This window comes from Triticum urartu, chromosome 7, assembly GCF_003073215.2.
Source record: "Triticum urartu cultivar G1812 chromosome 7, Tu2.1, whole genome shotgun sequence".
Classification (NCBI taxonomy): domain Eukaryota; kingdom Viridiplantae; phylum Streptophyta; class Magnoliopsida; order Poales; family Poaceae; genus Triticum; species Triticum urartu.
In genome coordinates, this window is record NC_053028.1 from 174,612,406 (window position 1) to 174,637,325 (window position 24,920).

Below are 24,920 nucleotides of genomic sequence, written 5' to 3' on the forward strand. Positions count from 1 at the left end.
TTCCCAAATTCCTTGTGTACTTTTGGTGCTATGTTTTTTTCCTGAGTGGGGAGAAGTTCTGTACTATGGGTTCGGCTGCAGTATGTCGGGCCATATGGACGTCACACAACAAAGCAACCTTTGAGAAAAAAGATCATCAAGTCCCCTTTTGATGTTGTGTTTGCCGCTTGTTCGCTTTTGTTTTATCGGGCACGTTTGCAGAAGCCGGAGCAAGCTGAAGAGCAAAAGCTGGAGCAGAGATTCTCAAGAACAATGTTGTCAACCTTCTGCGTCTCTGCCAAGGACCGATTCAGGGGTCGAGGGTTGGCTGAGGCTAGATGAAGCTGGAGAAGTGGATGTCTTTTGGTCATGTTTGCCGCTGAAGCGGTCTGTGCTAGTCTTGGTGTATTTTGTGGTTAGTCTTTGTAGTTTGCTTCGTAGTTTGGATGGAACTCTGCATAGTGATGGGTGTTACCAGGTTAGTGGTACATGCTATGTGGCGTGTTACTCCATTCATTACTCTCTTGATCTTTACAGCTCATTTATTTTTCTGTTTGTTCTTCAGAACATGCTAATTTTGTATATGAGTCGAAATACATGATGGTACGCGTTCGAGATTGTATATGTTTATAGCTACTCTTCTGTATTCAGATGATGATTTCTCTTACCTAAACATCCTACATGACCGAAAATATTTATTCTTCACCTTGTAGGCAGTTTTACACTTTTTTCTTATCTTACAAACTTCTCCACTTTGATGTTATTTAGAGGAAGCTCAGTATCTTGAAAATCCAATAGATGTATCTTATTTATTATGCGTTTATAGGCCAAAGTTCAGTTTTTGTGCTTTTGTCAAAGTATCACATATAGTTTATTTGGTACAATATAACCTTGATGGCGGCAGGGTCACTTGTGGACCTCTTATGGCAACGTTCCAATCGGCTTACTCCTGGATTATTTGCCATCTACTAATGCTGGATATGTTGTCCAAGTAGGTTGACGGTGCATTAACTGTGGAATCTATCCACCTTTTTGAGCACTTCATTTCTTCACTTTCCCACTGCTGGGCGCATTTAGTAAGTGTTATGGTTGTTCAGAAATTTTTATTATCTTCTTTGTGTACTCTACCAAAATGTTGTTTGTTCTTTTGGTCAAATATACCGTAAATCCAGTTTCTGACTTAAAGTTCATCAAACTTAATTTGTTGCAGCAAAAGCAGGCATTCTACGCCTCAGCAGAAGAGTTTCAGGATCTGATCAAGGAGGTGCTCTCCTGGGACATCAGATCATTGTCTCAGCGACTCCGCCCTCACTAGGTGACCATTGAAAGCGAGGGGGATGGTTATGGTAGAAAAGCTGATAAGGATTCGAGAAACAGAGAAGATTGCCAAGCCGCTGACTCCTGCTCGATCGTAGCATACCTGTTATCTTCAATGCTGATCAAGCTAGAAGGTTTCAACTGTCAAGGTTAAAGTTTCTGTAAGAAGGTATGCATCTACTAGGTTACTACTTCAGCTAGGATGCATGCTATCATTTATCATCTCACTGTAATAACCTGTTCTGTCTGGATAAGCTATTGACTTGTCAATCTCATAGAGGATGAGTGGCATTCAATCAATATCTCATGACACCACATCACTTATAAAAACATACGCCGGTTACATACATTAATTGTTAAAATTGCATCATAAAGAAGCAGTTTAGAGATGCACAATGAACCCAATTAGATGAGCTTGCCTTTGGGGGTATAACCAAGCTATACTTGAGAAATACAGGAGATTGGCAGCCAGTCAAATAAAATGAGTTTTTGCAGTTCTAATTGTTTACAAGTTTAAACCCTGGCGCAAATGACTATTTATATTACACATGTAGCTCAATAATGATAATTTCCAGGGTTGAACATATTAGCTGAGGTGAGTTCGCTGAGATAACAGGGGAGCTAAAAATGTACTGAACTTCAGATGAGTTCCACTTGCAGGCTAGTTTATTTTTACACCTGAAAACGGCATTGACCCATTGTTGGGCATAACAATGCTTGTCTGTCAGTTCTCAGATACTACTTCTAAACTGGTTTGTTCTTCTAGCCCACTTTCCTCCTGGCCTGCTTGTTGTGTATTTTTTTCTTTTCGAGAAACCTCTTGCGGGGGCAGGGGGTTCCTGCATTTCATTAAGAAGAAGAGAGTTGGTCCAGTTTATAAGGAAAACCGGACCCCCAAAAACCTAACATTCTCGGTTGATCCAATAAACTAGAGCTTGGGGGTAGGGACTCACTATTTTCCTCATTGGGCCTCACTATTTTCCTCATTCATTCCACTTTTCTCTGGTCGATTCTCATTGTCTAACAGTCTTTGTTAACTCGTGCTTCTTTTTGTAGAAATAAATTATCAATGCTAGCAAAAGAGGAGTTGAAGCAACTCCAGTAAGGATAAATAATCCCCTGAAGTTGGCAAATGTGAGTCTGCTTGAACCAGTTACTGGGCCCAAGTTCTGGGAACTGTTTCGATCTCCAATCCATGTCTTCTCGATTTGAATCATAGTACTGAATTGAATGCCACAAAGAATACGAGTGAGAAAAAGAAAGGTGAACCGTCTTTAATTAGCAGTGCTACAAAGAATACGAGGATGATCATCATTTACAAGTCCTATTAGCTAAGTACACGTGTTATCCGGTGGACACCAAATTCAGTTTTAAACGTTGATGAAGGGCGCGCCGGTGATGATCTCCGTGGCCGCCAGAGCAACGAGGCCGAGCATGGCGAAGCGGCCGTTCCAGAGCTCCGCGTTGGCGTTCATGATGGCGCCGGCCCTGCCCTCGGCGCTCTCGCCCTGGAGCAGCGGCACCAGTGACGCCACGGACAGCACTGCCACGGTGTAGGCGAACCACGCCTGCCCGGTGCCGCTGCCGAGCTGGGAGAGGAGCCCGTCGCCGCGGCCCGCCTCCACCGCAAGCGCCGTCACGAAGCCCACCATGGCGAGGCGCCCGTTGATGCGCTCCGGTGCGGGGCCGCTGAAGGCCAGCGCGTCCCAGATCGAGGTGCTCGCCTGTGCCAGGAGCAAATATCAGAAACCTGCCGCCGGGCTGAGTCTAGCAACGGCGCCGTGCTGCTTATACAGTACATGTCATGCTTTGGGAGTACGTACCTTGGGTTTGTTCGGCGGTGGTGCGCTCGGGCCCTCGCTCTGTGCCCTGACGACGAGAGCGCGGCGGCCCGGCGCTGGCAGAGACCTGGCGCCGAGGCGGCCGGCCGGGCCGCGCGGCACGACGGCCGCGCCGGCGAAGGAGCTCATGGCCATCACAGTCGCCATGGATCAGCCGCGGACGGAAGGTGCACGAAAGGAGAAAAAAGCTACAGAAGCTACAACAGGCAAAGATGATTGCTAGTGCAGTGCTGCTTGTTGTTGTTGTTGTGTCGCCGAGTGTTTGCTGATGTATTGTTCAGGGAGAGCGGGCACGATTTATAGGCCGTGCTCCGCGAGAGCCAGCCAACCCGTGACGAGCCGGGCGCGGTGGCCGCGGCGGTGCCCACGTCGCGAGCTGCTCCCGGCCGTGAATTACCCTCTACGTGGAGCGAGGCAGCGAGTACGCGGACGTGGAGGTGGAGGCCACCGTGCGGAGCGCTCCATGAAAGGCCAAACAGACAGAGAAGTTACCAAAAAGAAAAAAACCTCTATTGAACGAGCATGTGATTCACGTCAAGCTAACCAAAAGCACTAGAGAGACGCGTATCTGTGACTGTATACACGTACGCGAAGCCTTGCAGGCATGAAGGCAGCATGTAAACTTTTTTTTTTGCGGGTATGTAAACTTTATTCTTGCTGGTAAAATGGTAACTGTTTTTTCTTTTCTTTTTATGAAGTTTTCTTTAACAAGACCATTAGAGTTTTTTTTGGCCGGACAAATCGTTAGGCGTTGTGCCAAAAACGATATCACAGTATTGATCACCTTTTCTGGTCTCAAGGTGTTGAAGACGATGCACAGTCTGTAGTCTCGCAATGCGCCACTCCACCTGTGCCTATCCTTTAGCACGATCAAACACCTCAGTCGCCACTGCCACTATGCATCTTTTGGATCCTCCTTGGAGAACCACCGTCGCTTTTACATTCTAGACTAGACACCCGTCCAATCATCAATGTAGCAACATATCAACTGAATGACGTCGGATAGGTCCCACGGGAACTCCCTCATAGAAGCACACTTTGTTGCTTGTCTTTCAAATGTCCCATATCAACTGAAGTCAAATGTCTTTCAAGAATGCATAGAATGAATCTGACCCATTCCAATCTCGGCCCCATGTTGCTCCCACGAGTGACCCGGGCGTCAACCCTAGTGCCAATGCCCCTCCCTTCCCTCTCCTTCCTTCTTCCTATCGCCGCCGGCGAGCGCTCGCCGACGGGCGAAGCCCGTGTGACTGCGGCTGCGGCGGGGCGTCTTCATCCCCCGCTTGTCTTTCTAGGCCATGGGGCCTCAAGCGCATGGGTGTGTGGTCCTGATCTGGCGGCCGACGACGGCATGACGGCTAGGTGAAGGTGTGTGGACGCAAAGTAGTGGCGTCACATAGGTGTGGGTGGAGCAGCTCGCACGGGGGCGCTCGGCTAGTGGGGGATCTGGCTAAGGCCGTTGCTCCTGGCCTTGGCGGCGTGTGCTATTCCCCTCCAGGGCAGCGTGCGGCGACAGGTGGTGTTAGGTAGGGCTTGCTTGTGCGGCTCGGAGTGTATCCGGCATGGTGTTGGGGCATCGGTTCTTTGCTGCACGGACGGGGCTCCTCTGGTGATGGACAACGTCCATCGGTGAGTGATTCAGAAGACCGACTTTTCCGAGCTAGTTTGTGCCTCCACGTTGTGCTCTTCTAACCCATGGTTCGGTCATGGTGTCGGTTTGAGTTGAGCTCCCTTGCATGGTTGTGCCATCTCGAAGTTTTGTGGCCTATTTATTACAGAGGCCCGTCTCTCATGGCACATGGTTGTCTCGTGAGGCAACTCCAACGTGGATCGCCAAATCACTTCTACATGTCCTGATCGAACGGTCCTGACCTTTTCTTTCATCCACCCACGGTCACCAAAATTTTCCTAACGGCTCTGGACGTTGAAAATTCCACTAACCGGAACTAAACCTGGGGAGGTATAGGGGTGTTCGGACGTTCGCCACGTCGGACTTCAACACCCTTGGCCCACCAAAATACCCCGTCTGGAGCCATTCCCACCACTCCGTCACCCTCCCCCGGTGTGCTCTGTATCCGCACCCTCGAAGGTTGAGACTGCTACTGTACCACCCTATATGCTGCCCCACCCACCGCCTGGCTCTCCCGGACTAAGCCGCCGTTTAACCCGGATCGGTCCTCAGCCCAGGTATCCTCCGCTCCCGTCGATGCTGTCCATGACGGACACTCCATCCGGCAACTGTTCGGCCAAATGACATTGCCAAAATTTTAAGTTCTCGTTGTTTACTTTGAAGCAAACATGATGGCAACGTTCTCGATGAAGAATGATGAATTGTTGTGTGAGGCGTGGTTGACCATGAGTGTGTAGTTTCAAGCTATGTAGCAAAATGCAGCAGCACTTCGTCAACATGTGCAAGTTTGGTTTCATGAGCACAAGCACTACGTGCCCTACAAGATGAAAGTGATCCATGGTCGTGGTGCAAAGTCGCTACTCTATCGGTGACACGCCATTCAAAAGACCATCAACAAGTATTGCGGTGTGTATGCGCAACTGCAAATAAGGTGGCCTAGGGGCACGCTACTTGAAGAGCTCGTAAGTTTTGCTTCTTGTTGCTCTATGTGTTGGCCATTTCATTGTTTTGCTCAATGTTGCAACTTGCTGATCACGTCATTGTCTAGCCTCAACGCCCGTGCACGATTTACCACATAACAAAAGGGCAAGCCCTTCACACAGAGCCCAATAAGCATAGCAACAGCGTGTCTGCATCAAGAACATGTGCCCATGAAGAAGTTCAACTTCGAGAAGAGAAAGCTTGAGATGAAGACCACTCTTGAATAGCACAATGTGGTCTTTGGTTCGACAACCGGTTCTTTTGTTTTTGGGGTCGACGAATTTTTATCAAAAAAGGCTTTCGCCCTGCTTTATATATAAAGCAAACCACCCGAGCCAAGCATCCAACAAAGGTTCACACCATACACAGACAAAAAGTCCACACACACAGAGTATCAAATGGGGTTAAACCTGAGGGCACAACTCAACAAGCCCTGAAAACACACACACACACATAAAAAAACACACACGACACAACTTGCCAGAATCCATGGAGCGGGTCACCGGTCGATGAATTTTAGAAAGTTGTTGAACATCCCGGTAGTTTTAGATTTAAATGTATGGATAAATTGCTATTGATCTAGATGCATTTGTCGAAATGACCGGAGAATGACATTTGGTTTACTTTTATTCAGTTTTTCCGAGAAAAGAGACATACAATGACTCCGGTAGGATGGCCGGCTCCTCTATCCATATCCTCGACACGATTCAAATGTGCCGGCGAACATTTGATTTGTTCGTTTTGGTGAACAGTTTGGCTGAACTCGAACTATTCACAAAAACTGAACCGGCCATCTAACACACAACGTTTCAAAATTCGGCGCGCAACAGCCGGGCAGCCAACGTCTGAGGATGCCAATCTGGACCACGAACCCTCCGGGAGTTCTTCCCGTCCTCTCTCTCACAAGCAGAAATGGCACCCTATGAATTCCTCTCACCTCGTGCGCCCTTCCAGTTCACCCCAATGAAGCCAGAAACACACCTACACAGCCATCCTTCCCGACCCCCACCAATCCTCGCCGTTGGTGCGCCCGTCAACACTTCAAAAACCATACAAAATGGCGCGCGCCGCGGTCGCAATCTTCTTCTTTGTCCTCGCCGTCGCAGCCTCCAGCACGACGCAGGCCCCTGCAGAGTCGCCGAAGGCGCCCGCAGCCTCCGCTCCTGCCAATGCGCCCGAGGTCGCGAAGAAGGCCGCGTCTGCCACGGCGTCGAGGAAGTCCGGCCCTGCTGCCGCGCCAGCCAGCAAGAGCTCGCAGGCCACCTTCTCTTCACCGGATGCTAGGGCGTCGGCTTCTACCGGCGAGGCGTCTAGCCCACCAGCACCCATGGCCGTGGTGTTTTCTATCGCCGACGGGCCTGGTGCCGCGCCAGCCAGCAAGAGCTCGCAGGCCGCCTTCTCTTCATCGGGTGCCAGGGCGTCGGCTTCTACCGGCGAGGTGTCTAGCCCACCGGCGCCCATGGCCGTGGTGTTTTCTATCGCCGACGGGCCTGGTGCCGCGCCAGCCAGCAAGAGCTCGCAGGCCGCCTTCTCTTCACCGGGTGCTAGGACGTCGGCTTCTACCGGCGAGGCGTCTAGCCCACCGGCGCCCATGGCCGTGGTGTTTCCTATCGCCGACGGGCCTGGTGCCGCGCCAGCCAGCAAGAGCTCGCAGGCTGTCTTCTCTTCACCAGGTGCTAGGGCGTCGGCTTCTACCGGCGAGGTGTCTAGCCCACCGGCGCCCATGGCCGCGGTGTCTCCTATCGCCGACGAGCGTGCTGAGGGGTCGGATCCGGCTGACGCTGAGAACTCTGGTGCTGGTGCTCTGGTGGACAACGCCGCCATCGCTATTGCCGGTTTTTTTAGGAAAGAAGGATTATCCCCGTCCTCTACATCTGACTAATGCATGCATCTTCTTTATTAAACAAAAGTATATAAAAGATCTGAGTTTCAGGACAAGTTCGCGCAGAGCTGACAGAGAAATCAAAAAGTGTAAGAAAAGGGGATTGAGAGGGGAATTGCTTCAGTATTCGAATTGCAATAGCTAGTTTACAGGTTTCCAACGGCTCCTGTACGGATAGACGGCCAGGGCGACCAGGGCGGTGATCTCACGCCCTCCTCCGCCTCGTGCGCCCATTCCGCGGGTGCCCTCACCGAGGGGGGCGCGTGGACTGCGGTCCAGCCGGTGATGGGCACGAAGCAAGGCTCTCCACCGCCATGCGTGCACGGCTGGCCGAGGAGCAGATTCTGGGCCCTCGCCGACGAGTGTTCGGACAACGACGACGACGAGGAGGCGTGCGGTGCTGAGGTGAGTGCGGAGCGCGGCCGGACGGTGTGCTTTGTCGGCGACTTCGTGGCGCGGGCGGAGGAGCTCGGGGGCTCCTTCAAGGTCGGGCGGTGGAGCACGTTCGCGCCCGGCCGCCCGGCGGCCACGGGCCTAGGAGGGCTGCTGCGGTGGCTCGTCATGCGCCTCGTGCGGTGCCGGCGGGGGAGACCAGGCGTGGGCGGCCGGAGCTGTTGTAGGAGGCTGGCCTGCTTCTCCTCCCTTGCCCGGGGCCGATCTGGCCGGGAACGGTTGGTTCCGCGGCGGCGGCGGCGCCGGCGGAAGCTCGGGCTCCCCTGCCTAGGGTTGGGGAGGCGACGCCCGCTGGGCCAGTGGGCCCGGTCGTGCAAGTGGGCTGCGGCCCAGCGTTGGGGCCTACAAGTGCTGTGGTACAACCGCCTGCTGAGGGATTCCTGGACTAAGGGGTCCTCGGGCGTCCGGCCTGTTATCCATGGACCGGACTGATGGGCTGTGAAGACATGAAGGCCGAAGACTGCACCGTGTTCGGATTGGGCTCTACTTGGCGTGGAAGGCAAGCTTGGCGACCGAAGATTCCTTCTTATGTAACCGACTCCATGTAAACCCTAGATTCCCTCGGTGTCTATATAAACCGAGGGGGATGGTCCGGAAAGGATACCACATATACTCATTACCATGCCCACATAGGCTAGACTTCTAGGGTTTAGCCATTACGATCTCGTGGTAGATCAACTCTGGTAATACTCGTATTCATCAAGATCAATCAAGCAGGAAGTAGGGTATTACCTCCATAGAGAGGGCCCGAACCTAGGTAAACATCGTGTCCCCTGTCTCATGTTACCATCGATCCTAGACGCACAGTTCGGGGCCTCCTACCCGAGATCCGCCGGTTTTGACACCGACATTGGTGCTTTCATTGAGAGTTCCACTGTGCCGTCGATGAAAGGCTCGATGGCTCGCCTTGTCATTAAAGACAACATTACCGCAGGGGTAGTTTTGGCCTCGGGCCAAGCCCTCTGGCTGGGCGACTTCACTATGATCGCACGTTCGGCCGCGGAGCCGACGATGACCTCTCGGACCATCGAAAATCCCCTTCGCATCTACTCCGAGCACTCCAAGTAGATGGATCCGGTTGAGCTTTCGTCCTTAAACGAGCTCCTAGATCGCATCGCCGCTTTGGGAATCGTCACAGATTACAATCAGATCGGGCCTAAAACCGATCAGGGAGAAAACGAAACTCCACCGGTCACCCACCAGACCGCGGCAGTCCTGGAGTAGGACGGCGAGTCTTCTTCTATATTGAAGACAGACTTTGTTCGGGTCACCGTTCATAAAGAACCGGATACTCACCCGCGAAAGGACGCGACCAGACCTCCGAACATAGCATCGGACGACGGTTCCAAACAATCAGAAGATATTCCGAAACCCGGACTGTCTAGTCCGGAAGGTCGTCGGACTCCGGACAACCGGTTAGGTCGGGGTTCGGATTTAATTCCACCCACCCACCCGGACATAGAGGCTCTCATGAGCATAAAACAGCAATCTCAGGAGAAGGTCCACCACTTTTGGGCCAGATTCCTCCTTGTCAAGGACAAGGTAAAAGATTGCCGTGACGAGGACGCAATATCAGCGTTTTGCAAAAACTATGCGAACGAAGGAATCCTCAACGCCATCAATCGCCGCTGAATACTAAAATTTGCTGAGTTAGCGACCATCATACAAAAATACTGCATGATGGAAAGCACCTGGGAAACTCAGGCAGCTCGCTGGGAACCACCAGCCCCAACCCAACTTCCCCTACAGGCGAAAAGGGCGTACCCTCGTGGCACGCCCAATCCAACAGTCAAAAAACACAAAGCCACTATACGACACAGCACTGTTCTGGAAGGGTGGCTCGATGGCCCATGCAAAATACATACAACAACAGATACCGTGGCAACCCACAGCCTTAGAGCATGTTGGATACTACGACAGGTAGCCAAGAGCGGCGAGGACATCCTTATCAAGGACGCCCTAGAACAACACCCCCAGAAGACGACGACCCAAGAGTATTGACAGTCTTCGAGACATTCGCTTCAAATAACAAGCGCAAAAGGGCACTTCGCGAGCTCAACGAAGTCTGCCAAATCGCTGTAATAAACCCATGGAACAACACGGCTATAACATTCAATGCCGGTGACGAACCAAAGTACAAAATAGTACGAGCACCAGCCGCGTTAGTCCTCAGCCCCATTGTGGATGGGTTTCGACTCACCAAGGTCCTTATGGACGGCGGTGTCGGATTAAATCTCATTTATGAGGACACACTCCATAAAATGGAAATAGACAGGAGCCGCATCAAACAAAGTAACACAACCTTCCGGGGAATTATTCCTAGTCAGGAGGCGCGGTGCGCGGGCAAAATCACACTTGACGTGGTATTCGGATCACCAGAGAACTATCGGTCCAAAGAAATAACCTTCCAAGTGGCCCCTTTCAGCAGCGGATATCACGCCCTGTTGGGGCGGGATGTTTTTACACGCTTCCAAGCTATACCTCACTACAGATATATGAAGCTCAAAATTCCCAGACCAAACGGTATAATCACTCTCGTCAGTGATCCGGACATAGCACGCCGCGCTGAAAACAAAACCGCATCCCTGGCCCTGGAGGCGCTATCCGAAGCCCTCGCGGCCGAAGAATTAACCGCACTACGCTCCACAGTGGACAGGGACGATGTGATCCTCGACAAACGCCCCAAATCCACCTCGTTCAAACCGGCAGAAGAAATAACCAAATTCTAGGTCCACCCAACGGACCCAAAGAAGACAGCATCCATCGGAGCTCAGCTGAACCCAACAGTTGACGCCGCACTACGAGAATTCCTGCGCGAAAACTGGGACATATTTTCCTGGCACACTTCGGATATGCCAGGGATCCCACGCAAGTTGGCCGAACATAGCCTCAACATATTAAAGGGATTTAAACCAGTCAAGCAAACACTCCGGCGCTTTTCCAAACCTAAGTGACAACCCATGGGGGAGGAGCTGGCCAAGCTCATCGAGGCTGGATTCATCAGAGAAATCAAGCATCCGGACTGGCTGGCAAACCTGGTAATGGTACCAAAGAAAGATAAATCCTGGCGCCTATGTGTCGATTTTAAGGATCTCAACAAGGCTTGCCCTAAGGACCCTTTTCCCCTTCCCCGCATTGATCAAATCATTGACGCCACCGCAGGACACGACTCACTGTGTTTCCTCGATGCATACTCCGGATACCATCAAATCAAAATGAAGGAATCCGATCAAGCGGCAACATCATTTATTACCCCATACAGGCCATTCTGCTTCAATACCATGCCCTTTGGGCTCAAGAACGCCGACGCCACATATCAACGCATGATCCAAACATGCCTGGAGAAACAGATTGGCAAAACAGTAGAAGCTTACGTTGACGACGTCGTCATCAAAACCAGACACGTGGAAACACTAATAGACGACTTACGTCTTACATTCGACAACCTCAGGGCATATGACATCAAACTCAACCTGAAAAAGTGTGTCTTCGGCGTCCCTGCTGGAAAACTGCTGGGCTTCATCGTCTCCAATAGGGGAATCGAAGCAAACTCAGCCAAAATCCGAGCTTTGTCACAATTGGCTAAGCCAACAGACCTTAAACAAGTTCAAAAACCCGTAGGTTGCGTGGCAATTCTAAGCCGCTTTATCTCAGATTAGGAGAAAAGGCACTGCCACTCTATCGCCTTCTACGATGAACCGACCACTTCGAGTGGACGAACGCGACAACAGCAAGACTGGAAGAAATAAAAACCTTTCTTTCGAGCAATCCAATCTTGGCCGCACCAAACGCCGGCAAACCGATGTTATTATACATATCGGCAACACATCAGGTGGTGAGCGACGTACTCGTCGTCGAACGAGAACAGGACGGACACAAATTCCCGCTTCAGAAGTCAGTATACTACGTATCTACTGTCCTTACACCATGCAAATCCCGGTACCCTCATTATCAAAAAATAGCATACGCGGTCTTCATGGCATCCCGAAAGCTCCGTCACTACTTCCAGGAGTGTTCGATCACGGTGGCCTCCGAAGTACCACTCAACGACATTATAAACAACCGCGATGCTACGGGCCGGATTGCCAAATGGACCATTGAGCTCCTGCCATTTGACATTATATATAAACCACGTCGAGCTATCAAATCCCAAGTACTGCCCGACTTCATCGCCGAATGGACAGAGGCCGAACTCCCTAAAGAGTATGACACATACTCCAATTGGGTCATGCACTTCAACGGCTCCAAAATGCTGGCAGGGTTAGGAGTGGGTGTCGTTTTAACGTCCCATACCGGAGACGTCGTCCAGTACGTTCTCCAAATACTATACACAGACTCCAATAATGCAGCCGAATACGAGGCCTTATTGCATGGTCTCCGGATGGCTGTCTCCATGGGCATACAATGCCTAGAAGTGCGCGGGGACTCAAACCTTGCAATATCTCAAATAAATGGAGATTTTTACCTAAAGATCCGAAGATGGCAGCGTATCGTAACGTAGTCATAAAAATGTCGGCCCGGTTCGAGGGGCTCGAGTTCCATCATGTGGCTCGAGAAAGTAATCAAGCGACGGATGTTCTTGCTCGTATTGGCGCTAAGCGCGACCCCGTCCCACCTAATATCTTCCTGGAAAGGCTCTTTAAGCCATCCGTGGTGTGGCAGGGGGAAAACGGCAATACTAGTCCGGAATGAAACATAACCCCAGATCCCAGAAACACCGACATAACACCATCGGTGCATCTCATCATGGCAGTCATTGCCCCATGGACCGAACCCTTCCTGGCCTACCTTAATAGGAAGGAGCTTCATGAGGACCAGAATGAGGCCCACTACATTGTCGGGCGCTCAAAGGCCTACAAGGTTCATGATGGAGATCTCTACAAGAAAAGCGCCACCGGAGTACTTCAACAATGTATATCCGAGGAAGAGGGGCGGCAACTCTTGGCTGAAATTCATGCCGGACTCGGCGGCCACCACGCCTTAGCTCGGGCCCTTGTTAGCAAGGCCTTCCGTATAGGGTTTTATTGGCTAACGGCCCGAGCGGACGCACAGGACCTTGTCCAACGTTGCGTCGGATGCCAACTCTTTGCCAATCAAAGCCATACGCCCCCACTGCCCTACAAACAATCCCCATCACTTGGCCTTTTGTGGTCTGGGGACTCTACATGGTTGGAACCCTTAAAGGGGGAAGCCACAAGAAAAAATATCTGCTGGTTATGGTGGACAAATTCACTAAGTGGATAGAGGCTAAACCGGTCAAAACGGCTGAGTCCGGCCCGGTAATAGACTTCATATCCGATGTTGTGCACCGTTATGGTGTCCCACACAACATCATCACTGACAACGGCTCCAATTTCACAGCTGACGAGGTAAAAACCTGTTGTACTAATTTGGGCATTAAACTAGATTACGCCTCCGTCTACCACCCACAAACCAACGGTCAAGTCGAACACGCCAATGGTCTTATTATGAGCGGCATCAAACCCAGACTAGTGCGGTCTTTGAAAGAATCAGACAGGCACTGGGTTGAGGAGCTCGACTCCGAACTCTGGGGGCTGCGGCCCACGCCCAACCGTACTACCGGGTACACACCTTTCTTCATGGTGTATTGTGCAGAGGCCGTATTTCCCTGCGATATTATTCATGACTCACCTAGAGTGCGTATGTACGAAGAGAGAGAAGCCGAGCTCGATCAGTAGGACAGCCTAGATGCCCTGAAGGAGGAACGCGATGTCGCAAAAGCCCATTCAGCAGTTTACCAACAGCAGGCTAGAAGATATCAAAGCAGAGAAGTACGGGCCAAGACTTACAACATTGGCGAACTCGTTCTACGCCTCCCGGAGAAGAAAAAGGACAAACTCAAGCCCAAATGGGAGGGTCCCTTCATAATTGACGAAGTTCTCACCGGAGGAGCGTACCATCTTCGCGATGCATCAGATAATCGCCTCGAGCCGAACCCCTGGAACGCAGCCAGACTCCAGAGATTCTACGCGTAGCGCTAAACCCCTTGTTCGTCGCCTCCTCCCCTGTAGTTTCCATTATTTTTTCTCTCTTTTCCGATTACTTTCTTCTTTCTCGCTTTAAAGCTTTGGTGCGGCTAGACTGCACACCATTGGCACATACATCTTTAAACATGTATGCCACTAGTACCTGGGGGCTTCTCGGACAGAAGTTCTTGCCATTCCTTGAGCATCAAGCTCCTCACATATGAGTTTCTCCATATGTACCTTTTCTTTGCCATTATATGCATCGATATGACTTAAGTTTTGGCCAAGCTGGGTTGCCTGGCTCCTGTGCTTATGCCCTACGTTCCCGTTAGTTCGGCTAGGGCATAAAGGGAACACCTCTGCGATTGTTACTACCGTGTCATCCGGATGTGTACCTCAGACTGGGTGAAGCCGAAAGCTAGCGTTCTTAAGGGAATATTCGGTCGGTGAATTAAAGATGTTTTTTTTAAAACTCACTCCATTATGCACCCCAGAAGTTATACAAGCCGTGGTGCTCACACCACAATTCGGACATGCGCATTAAATGCATGCACACCCAGGGAAAGGAACCCTTAACGGAACTATTCTCTCCGGAAGATGTTTCTTACGATATCAATGTAATATAACATAGCTAGCCGGATACAACTTGTCTGTTCAAGCAACTATGACCCCTACGCCTAGTTTTCCAGGCATACCCCGGCCTATTCGGCTGTGACGGTATTCGGAAACACTCCGCACCTTCGGGACCGGAGGTTGAAGCGAAAAGGTCTCCCATGACAAATGATATACAATTCAGTTAGATGAGGAAAGTACACAGTCACTTGGGCTCGAAAACCTCCTCTTCTACACCTTCCAACATGCAGTCTAACTTACAATCCTGTTGGGAATATTTGGCGGCCACCTCTACTTGGTCATACACTAAACTAACCGGAATTTCTTCCCCATTCGACCCTAGCGGTCCGACACGAGCCATGTGATTAGGATCCAGCTTGGTATATCGCGTCCTCACCATGGCCTAGGCCTCTCGCGCACCCTCTCGGCGTGCCGATATCTTCCATAGCCGGATACGCCGCCGCACTCCCTTGAACAACTCTACCAGCTTCTCCATGCTTCCCGGAGGGGGGTCAGATGGCCATAAAGCCCTGGCTACACTCCGCATCGCCTGCCGAGCTTGCTCGTGCAACTGCGACAGCCCTTGCAGAAGATCACTCGATGATCCGGACACCTCCTCTTCGGGGCGGTTCGTCAAGACACCTGCAATTACAGCTATATCAGCTACCGTTACCTCCAAATCTGTTATAAAACAAAAGTGGCCACATACTGAATATGCCGCCTCGCAGCTTCTTGTTCTCCTTCACAGAGTCAGCTAGCTGAGCTCGCACATCTTTTAGTTCTTCGCCCAGTTTGGAGTTCGAGTCCTGGAGTTTCTTTTTCTCTTGAACGACTTTTGTCAATACACGCTCACCCGCTGCTAGTAGCTTTTTGGCTCCGTGTTCTTCGCTTCGAGCGGCGTCCAACTGCTCTCGTACTTGGTCTAACGATCGAACACAAGGATTAGCACCCAGATTCGCACTATCAGTGTATCATTATGAATTTTTGATAGAAGGAAACTTTACTGGGAGATGCCTTGTATTTCTCTAGTTCGGCATTGGCAGCAAGCAGCCGATGCTGACACTTTTCTAGCTCCTGAGCTAGCTGGGTGTTCTTCTCCGTAAGCACCTGGTCATACATTGATCCTTAAATCAGTTGTTTCAACTCCTTTAAGTCTCGGGGCTACTGGCATATGGTTATCATAGTCAGACAAAATAAATTTACCTGCACATCTTTCAAATGTTGCTTTGTGGCCCTGTTAATCCCATCTCGAGCAGCTCGAATGTACGCATCGGCCAAGTTGAAGGTGTTAAACGACTCTTGTAAAAACCAGGGTCTTGTAAAATGGCCCGGCGGCGCCGATGATTCATCGCACTCTCCACTTCCGAGTTGGTGACGGATACATCATCCGAGTCCTCGGCCGGAGGACAGTCCGGCTGTGCCTCCGCATCAGCCCCCGTCTTCATGGCAGGATTTGAATCTTAGCTGCGGGAAGTATGGCCGCTTGAACCTCTGGATATGGTCCGGCGCATCTTTCTCCTGACACATGGATAACAGGAAGGTCACGGTTGGATGTGACTACTCAGGTGCAGGTTGGCGAATTCACACCTCTTCGATGACGGCACGGCCGTATCTTCGTTTGCTTTCCTCTTGGAAGGCTCGCCCGGAGTGGGGGACGCTCTCTTCGGAGGTACCCTTGGAGTAGTACGGCGCGCCGAACCCTTCCCCTTTTGAGCACAAGACAGTGCGGTGGGTAAGAAGGAAGGAGAGATCTCTTTTGAATAAGGGGTGTTCAGATCACTTACGTGTGAAGCTGGAAGAAGACCGGGATAATTGGCGATGATGGCCACTTCTGTGCCGTCATAGCTCGTCTGGTAAAACACCCCCTCCGCAAGCACCACAAATATGTCCGGATCCTCTTCGAACCCGGGATCGAGCTCCCGCTTGTGGTCCTCCGGCTGTGGGGCGGGACTATAAAATCCCTCGGTGACCTTTCGCCAGTGCTGTCATAAGCAAACAAGCTATAAGTTTATCAAAGGCAATTCGGAGATGGAAGGAGTAAAAACAGAGGGGTCGGGCCTTACCCACCTGAGAGGGTTATACATAGAATACCCATCCCTAAATTTAATGTGGAGAAATTCCTTTTCCTCCCCTTTGAACAGTTCGGCTAATATCTTAGCCAAAGCGGCAGGGGTATCAGGACCTTTCCGGCCGCAGCGAGAGGCATCGTCCTCCCCATGACAGTGCCACATTGGAAGCCCTTTGTATTGGAGCAGCTGAACCCCTCGCGCTATGGAAATCGCCATAACCTCGATTACTGTGAGTCCGGACTGGGTGAGCTCCTTTATCCTGCTCATCAGCTGACGAACCTCTGCGCCATCTTCCTCTTCAAGACTCCGGGTATGCCAGCTGTGGCGTTTCTGCAGCGGGACGCGCACAAATTCAGGAAGACCCTTTTGAATCGGGTCGGGAAGCGCAACGTCCTCTATATAAAACCATTTAGAGGGCCATTCATCGGGTGCCTTCCTTGGTGTGCCGGATGGATATCCGGTATCGACGATGCGCCATACTTCGGCTCCACCCACTTCAAATATTGACCCTTCGTGATTGCGCGGGACGAGACAGAACAACTTCCTCCACAATTCGAAATGATCCTCGACGCCCAGGAAAAGTTCGCATAAAGCGACGTAACCCGCAATGTGCAGAATAGAGGCCGGAGTGAAGTTGTGCAGCTGGAGGCCGTAGTATTCCAGAAGCCCTTGGAGGAACAGATGGATTGGAAATCCAACGCCTCTTAGCAGGTAGGGGACAAAACACACTCGCTCTCCCCCGAACGTATTGGGGAAGTCCTCTGCATGAGTCCCCTCATTGAAGAAAGCTAGCCCCGATCGAACATGGACTAGATCTGCATGGGGAAGGAATCCCTGCATTTGCAACTTCGTCAATCGGCTATGAGACACGGAACACCTCTCCCACTCGCCTTTCTCTGGGCCAGGACGAGCGGAGGAGCTGGGAGCACTAGCCATGCTGGAATGGTTTCTCCTAAGCAGTCTCTGGGGGTTTCTTCTATGTAGCGCTGAATGGATCTGGGATCCAATCTCTTTAAGTAGGCGCTCTTCCTCGCATGGATGGGGTGTTATTCGCAAAAATACCCTAACTTTCCACATTCACTCGACACGTGGAGGACAAAGATTATTCAATGCGCAGAAGCCAAGGAGGCGACATTGGATCAATGGCCGAATACATTACTTGGAGATCATTGAAGGGGGAACCCGCCTTGCAATGCCGAAGACAATATATGTGTGCTAAGCACCTCGCTATTGAAGACTGGTTCGGGGGCTACTGAGCGAGTCCTCGACTAAGGGGTCCTCAGGCGTCCGACCTGTTATCCATGGGCCGGACTGATGGGCTGTGAAGACATGAAGTCCGAAGACTGCATCGTGTCCGGATTGGGCTCTACTTGGCGTGGAAGGCAAGCTTGGCGACCGAAGATTCCTTCTTATGTAACCGACTCCATGTAAACCCTAGATTCCCTCGGTGTCTATATAAACCGAGGGGGATGGTCCGGAAAGGACACCACATTTACTCATTACCATACCCACATAGGCTAGACTTCTAGGGTTTAGCCATTACGATCTCGTGGTAGATCAACTCTTGTAATACTCGTATTCATCAAGATCAATCAAGCAGGAAGTAGGGTATTACCTCCATAGAGAGGGCCCGAACCTGGGTAAACATCGTGTCCCCCGTCTCCTGGTACCATCGATCCTAGACGCACAGTTCGGGACCCCCTACCCGAGATCCGCCGGTTTTGACACCGACACCTGCGCCTGAGGCGGGTCCTGCGTGTGAGCTCGCCCCTCAGGCCTAGTCCAGCCCAGGCCCGACAGCAAAGCCATATAAGTGGCTGCGGTTGCGCCGGGGAACCCTAGATGCCTCACTAGGGTTTCCAGCCACCAGATCGAAGGTGCGACGCTTCAGTCATTCCGCCCACACTCTCTTCCCCATCCCTTCTCCTCCACCACCCGCGCGCTCCTTCGCCGAGGTGGTGGCGATGTGATCCAAGGCAGATCAACGGGCGGAGAAGCGGGCCATAGAGCCACCGCAGGACCACGACCATGAGCGGCGTCAGCACCCCTCGGCGCAGTGGGCGGAGCACGCCGGCGAGGAGGGAGGCTGGGGGCCACCGCTTGCTTGGCGGCTCAAGGAGCAGGAAAGGAAAAAGAAGAAGAAGGAGGAGTGCAACAAGCGTGGACTCGAGCTCAAGTGCAAGGGGATGCCGCTGCCCCACCGCGGTGACCGCGCCGGAGATCCATTCACGAAGAAGCAGAAGTTCAAGCCCGTGGGGCGGCGGCCTCCAAGCCGCCCTCCTGCAGAAATCTGAGGTGCCGCCCTCCTCCAAGGACACGGCAGCGGAGCCGATCCCCGTTGAATAAGCAGATGGCCCAGAGTGCTTCAAGTGCGGCCGTGCCGACCACTACCAAAACGAGTGCACCTTCAAGCCGCTGTGTGTGGTGTGCACCCAGGAGGGCACACTTCTGCCCAATGCCCTTCCCGCGAGAAGCCGCTGCTGCTCCAGACCATGGGGCACGCCATCTCCGGTGAAGGATTCTACTGCCTGCAGTATGCTGAAGATTCGGAGGATGAGCCATAGGACCTTCTTGGGGCCAACGCGGCCCTGCTATCCGCGGCCCCGGGTGCGCTCTCGAAGGCCATCTTGGAGATGGAGCTGCCGCACCTGTTCAAGGGGTCATGGGGCTGGCAGATTACTCAACTCGACGGCGGCTCGTTCTCGGTGGTGTTTCCGGACCCAACCATGCTGCGGATGGCCACGTGCAACGGCAAACTCTTCCTTTCCCTCAACAACATCACGGCGGACATCCACGACGCCATCCGTGAGGCGCCAAAGGGAGAGGCTATGCCTGCGGTTTGGGTCAAGCTGTGGGGAGTGCCACTCAAACAGTGGCGGATGGACCGGCTCATGGCGGCCACGACGATGCTCAGCAGGCCTCTCTTGGTCGACGAGGAGTCGCTGATCCGTCCGGGGCCTGTCCGCATGTGCTTTGCCTGCCGCAATCCTTCCAAGCTTCGGGGCTCAGTGCAGATTTGGTTCAATGGAGCGTGTTTCAACATGTCAGTGGAGCCGAAGCTCGACCAGGCTCGTCTAGGGGCCCCTGCCCTGCCCTTCCCTACCCTTCCCCTCCCAACAACGGCAAGGGCCTAGACCAGGGCGGCGAGGGGTGGCACGGTGACAAGTATCAAGACGCAAGCATCGATGATGATTCCATTGACATGACGGCATGGGAGAAGCTTGGCATCACGAACAAGGGCGGGGCGGCGCTCCCTCCTCGGCAGGCGGCTTTGGCTGATGCGACGCTGCAAGAAGGGCAGTCCAACGGGATGGAGTTGTCGATCCCCAACCAATACGGCTCTAACTTGGGCTCGGTGATCTCTTCCCCGGTGTGTTTGGTGGACAAGGGGCTCTCGGACCTGGAGGATGTGGTCATGCCGGACGGTGCATGCACTCCTCTAGCCATGTCCGTGGACACCTCACAGCTTCCTCCTCCACGTTCTCCGACCTAGGGCGGGCGCAGCAGCAACAAGACCAGCGAGGCGAGGAAGGCCAAGAAGACGGCGGTGCACAAGGTGAGCGCGGAGGCGGTTTGTGTTGGGGAACGTAGTAATTTAAAAAAAAAAATCCTACGCACACGCAAGATCATGGTGATGTATAGCAACGAGAGGGGAGAGTGTCGTCCACGTACCCTCGTATACCGTTAAGTTGAAGCGCTATAACAACGCGGTTGATGTAGTCGTACGTCTTCACGATCGACCGATCTTCAGTACCGAACGTACGGCACCTCCGCGTTCAGCACACATTCAGCTCGGTGACGTCCCACGAACTCACGATCCAGTAGAGCTCGGGGAAGAGTTTTGTCAGCACGAAGGCGTGGTGACGATGTTGATGAAGCTACCGACGCAGGGCTTTACCTAAGCACCGCTACGATATAACCGAGGTGGATTATGGTGGAGGGGGGCACCGCACACAGCTAAGAGATCAACAGATCAATTATTGTGTCTTTGGGGTGCCACCTACCTCCGTATATAAAGGGGGTGAGGAGGAGAGGGCCGACCAAGGGAGAGGCGCGCCCAAGGGGGGCAATCCTACTCCAAGTAGGTTTGCCCCTCCCTTTCCTATTCCAAGAAGGAGAAGGGGGAAGGAGGAGGTGGAGAGAAGGAAGGAGAGGGGGGCGCCGCCCCTTCCCCTTGTCCAATTCGGATTAGGGCAAGGGGGGCCACGCGCCACCTCCTGGCTTCCCTCTCTCTTCTCCACTAAGGCCCATAAGGCCCAATAGCTTCCCAAGGGGGGGGTCCGGTAACCCCCGGTACTCCTGTATATGTCCGAAACCTCCCGGAACCCTTCCGGTGTCCGAACATAGTCATCCAATATATCGATCTTTACGTCTCGACCATTTCGAGACTCCTCGTCATGTCCATGATCATACCGGGACTCCGAACTACCTTCGGTACATCAAAACACAAAAACTCATAATACCGATCATCACAAAACTTTAAGTGTGCGGATCCTACGGGTTCAAGAACTATGTAGACATGATCGAGACACGTCTCCGGTTAATAACCAATAGCGGAACCTGCATGCTCATATTGGTTCCTACATATTCTACGAAGATCTCTATCGGTCAAACCGCATAACAACATACGTTGTTCCCTTTGTCATCTGTATGTTACTTGCCTGAGATTCGATCGTCGGTATCTCAATACCTAGTTCAATCTCGTTACCGGAAAGTCTCTTTACTCGTTCGGTAATGCAACATCCCGCAACTAACTCATTAGTCACATTGCTTGCAAGGCTTATAGTGATGTGCATTACCGAGAGGGCCCAGAGATACCTCTCCGACAATCGGAGTGAGAAATCCTATTCTTGATCTATGCCAACTCCACGAACACCATCGGAGACACCTGTAGAGCACCTTTATAATCATCCAGTTATGATGTGACGTTTGGTAGAACACAAAGTGTTCCTCTGGTATTCGGGAGTTGAACAATCTCATAGTCATAGGAACATGTATAAGTCATGAAGAAAGCAATAGCAGTAAACTTAAACGATCAAGTGCTAAGCTAACGAAATGGGTCAAGTCAATCACATCATTCTCCTAATGATGTGATCCCGTTGATCAAATAACAACTCATGTCTATGGCTAGGAAACTCAACCATCTTTGATCAACGAGCTAGTCAAGTAGAGGCATACTAGTGACACTATGTTTGTCTATGTATTCACACATGTATTATGTTTCCGGTTAATACAATTCTAGCATGAATAATAAACATTTATCATGATACGAGGAAATAAATAATAACTTTATTATTGCCTCTAGGGCATATTTCCTTCAGTCTCCCACTTGCACTAGAGTCAATAATCTAGATTACACAGTAATGATTCTAACACCCATGGAGTCTTGGTGCTGATCATGTTTTGCTCGTGGAAGAGACTTAGTCAACGGGTCTGCTACATTCAAATCCATATGTATCTTGCAAATCTCTATGTCTCCCACCAGGACTTGATCCCGGATGGAATTGAAGCATCTCTTGATGTGCTTGGTTCTCTTGTGAAATCTGGATTCCTTTGCCAAGGCAATAGCCCCAGTATTGTCACAAAAGATTTTCATTGGACCCGATGCACTAGGTATAACACCTAGATCAGATATGAACTCCTTCATCCAGACTCCTTCATTTGCTGCTTCTGAAGCAGCTATGTATTCCGATTCACACGTAGATCCCGCAACGACGCTTCGTTTAGAACTGCTCCAACTGACAGCTCCACCGTTCAATAGAAACATGTACCCGGTTTGTGATTTAGAATTGTCCAGATCAGTGTCAAAGCTTGCATGGACGTAACCATTTACGACAAGCTCTTTGTCACCTCCATAAACGAGAAACATATCCTTAGTCCTTTTCAGGTATTTCATGATGTTTTTGACCGCTGTCCAGTGGTCCACTCCTGGATTACTTTGGTACCTCCCTGCTAAACTAATAGCAAGGCACACATCATGTCTGGTACACAACATTGCATACATGATAGAGCCTATGGCTGAAGCATAGGGAACACTTTTCATTTTCTCTCTATCTTTTGCAGTGGTCGGGCAGTGAGTCTTACTCAACTTCACACATTGTAACACAGGCAAGAACCCTTTCTTAGCTTGATCCATTTTGAACTTCTTCAAAACTTTATCAAGGTATGTGCTTTGTGAAAGTCCAATTAAGCGTCTTGATCTATCTCTATAGATCTTGATGCCCAATATATAAGCAGCTTCACCGAGGTCTTTCATTGAAAAACTCTTATTCAAGTATCCTTTTATGCTATCCAGAAATTCTATATCATTTCCAATCAACAATATGTCATCCACATATAATGTTAGAAATGCTACAGAGCTCCCACTCACTTTCTTGTAAATACAGGCTTCTCCAAAAGTCTGTATAAAACCATATGCTTTGATCACACTATCAAAACTTTATTCCAACTCCGAGAGGCTTGCACCAGTCCATAAATGGATCGCTGGAGCTTGCACACTTTGTTAGTACCCTTTGGATCGACAAAACCTTCAGGTTGCATCATATACAACTCTTCTTCCAGAAATCCATTCAGGAATGCAGTCTTTACATCCATTTGCCAAATTTCATAATCATAAAATGCGGCAATTACTAACATGATTCAGACGGACTTAAGCATCGCTATGGGTGAGAAGGTCTCATCGTAGTCAACTCCTTGAACTTGTCGAAAACCTTTTGCAACAAGTCGAGCTTTGTAGACAGTAACGTCACCGTCAATGTCAGTCTTCTTCTTGAAGATCCATTTATTCTCGATGGCTTGCCGATCATCGGGCAAGTCAACCAAAGTCCACACTTTGTTCTCATACATGGATCCCATCTCAGATTTCATGGCTTCAAGCCATTTTGCGGAATCTGGGCTCATCATCGCTTCCTCATAGTTCGTAGGCTCGTCATGGTCAAGTAACATGACCTCCAGAACAGGATTACCGTACCACTCTGGTGTAGATCTTACTCTGGTTGACCTACGAGGTTCAATAGTAACTTGATCTGAAGTTTCATGATCATCATCATTAGCTTCCTCACTAATTGGTGTAGATGTCACAGGAACCGGTTTCTGTGATGAACTACTCTCCAATAAGGGAGCAGGTATAGTTACCTCATCAAGTTCTACTTTCCTCCCACTCACTTCTTTCGAGATAAACTCCTCTAGAAAGGATCCATTCTTAGCAACAAATGTCTTGCCTTCGCATCTGTGATAGAAGGTGTACCCAATAGTCTCCTTTGGGTATCCTATGAAGACACATTTCTCCAATTTGGGTTCGAGCTTATCAGGTTGAAGCTTTTTCACATAAGCATTGCAGCCCCAAACTTTAAGAAATGACAACTTTGGTTTCTTGCCAAACCACAATTCATAAGGTGTCGTCTCAATGGATTTCGATGGTGCCCTATTTAACGTGAATGCAGCCGTCTCTAAAGCATAACCCCAAAACGATAGTGGTAAATCAGTAGGAGACATCATAGATCGCACCATATCTAGTAAAGTACGATTACGACATTCGGACACACCATTACACTGTGGTGTTCTGGGTGGCGTGAGTTGCAAAACTATTCCACATTGTTTCAAATGTTGACCAAACTCGTAACTCAAATATTCTCCTCCACGATCAGATCGTATAAACTTTATTTTCTTGTTACGATGATTTTCCACTTCACTCTAAAATTCTTTGAACTTTTCAAATGTTTCAGACTTATGTTTCATTAAGTAGATATACCCATATCTGCTCAAATCATCTGTGAAGGTGAGAAAATAACGATACCTGCCGCAAGCCTCAATATTCATCGGACCACATACATCAGTATGTATGATTTCCAACAAGTCTGTTGCTCGCTCCATTGTTCCGGAGAACGACGTTTTAGTCATCTTGCCATGAGGCATGGTTCGCAAGTAACAAGTGATTCATAATCATGTGATTCCAAAAGTCCATCAGTATGGAGTTTCTTCATGCGCTTTACACCAATATGACCCAAACGACAGTGCCACAAGTAAGTTGCACTATCATTATCAACTCTGCATCTTTTGGCTACAACATTATGAATATGTGTATGACTACTATTGAGATTTAACACAAATAGACCACTCTTGAAGGATGCGTGACCATAAAAGATACTACTCATATAAATAGAACAACCA

The 24,920-nt window shown here is 50.6% G+C and overlaps 1 protein-coding gene across 1 annotated transcript; it reads right to left on the reverse strand.

Annotated features, from left to right (window-relative positions):
* Window positions 1-2,545: 2,545 nt before the first annotated feature.
* On the reverse strand, window positions 2,546-3,416 carry LOC125524753 (low molecular mass early light-inducible protein HV90, chloroplastic-like). Its single transcript, XM_048689783.1, has 2 exons — window positions 3,120-3,416; window positions 2,546-3,020 (listed from the first exon to the last, which is right to left on the reverse strand). The coding sequence occupies exons 1-2, from the start codon at window positions 3,282-3,284 to the stop codon at window positions 2,667-2,669; spliced, it is 519 nt and encodes a 172-aa protein (XP_048545740.1). The 5' UTR covers window positions 3,285-3,416; the 3' UTR covers window positions 2,546-2,666.
* Between the last annotated feature and the right edge of the window lie 21,504 nt (window positions 3,417-24,920).

Coding starts and splice junctions, on each gene's coding strand:
- LOC125524753 (XM_048689783.1), bottom strand. CDS start 3,284: ATGGCGACTGTGATGGCCATGAGCTCCTTCGCCGGCGCGGCCGTCGTG. Junction 3,021..3,119: donor CACCGCCGAACAAACCCAAG/GTACGTACTCCC, acceptor CTCCTGGCACAG/GCGAGCACCTCGATCTGGGA.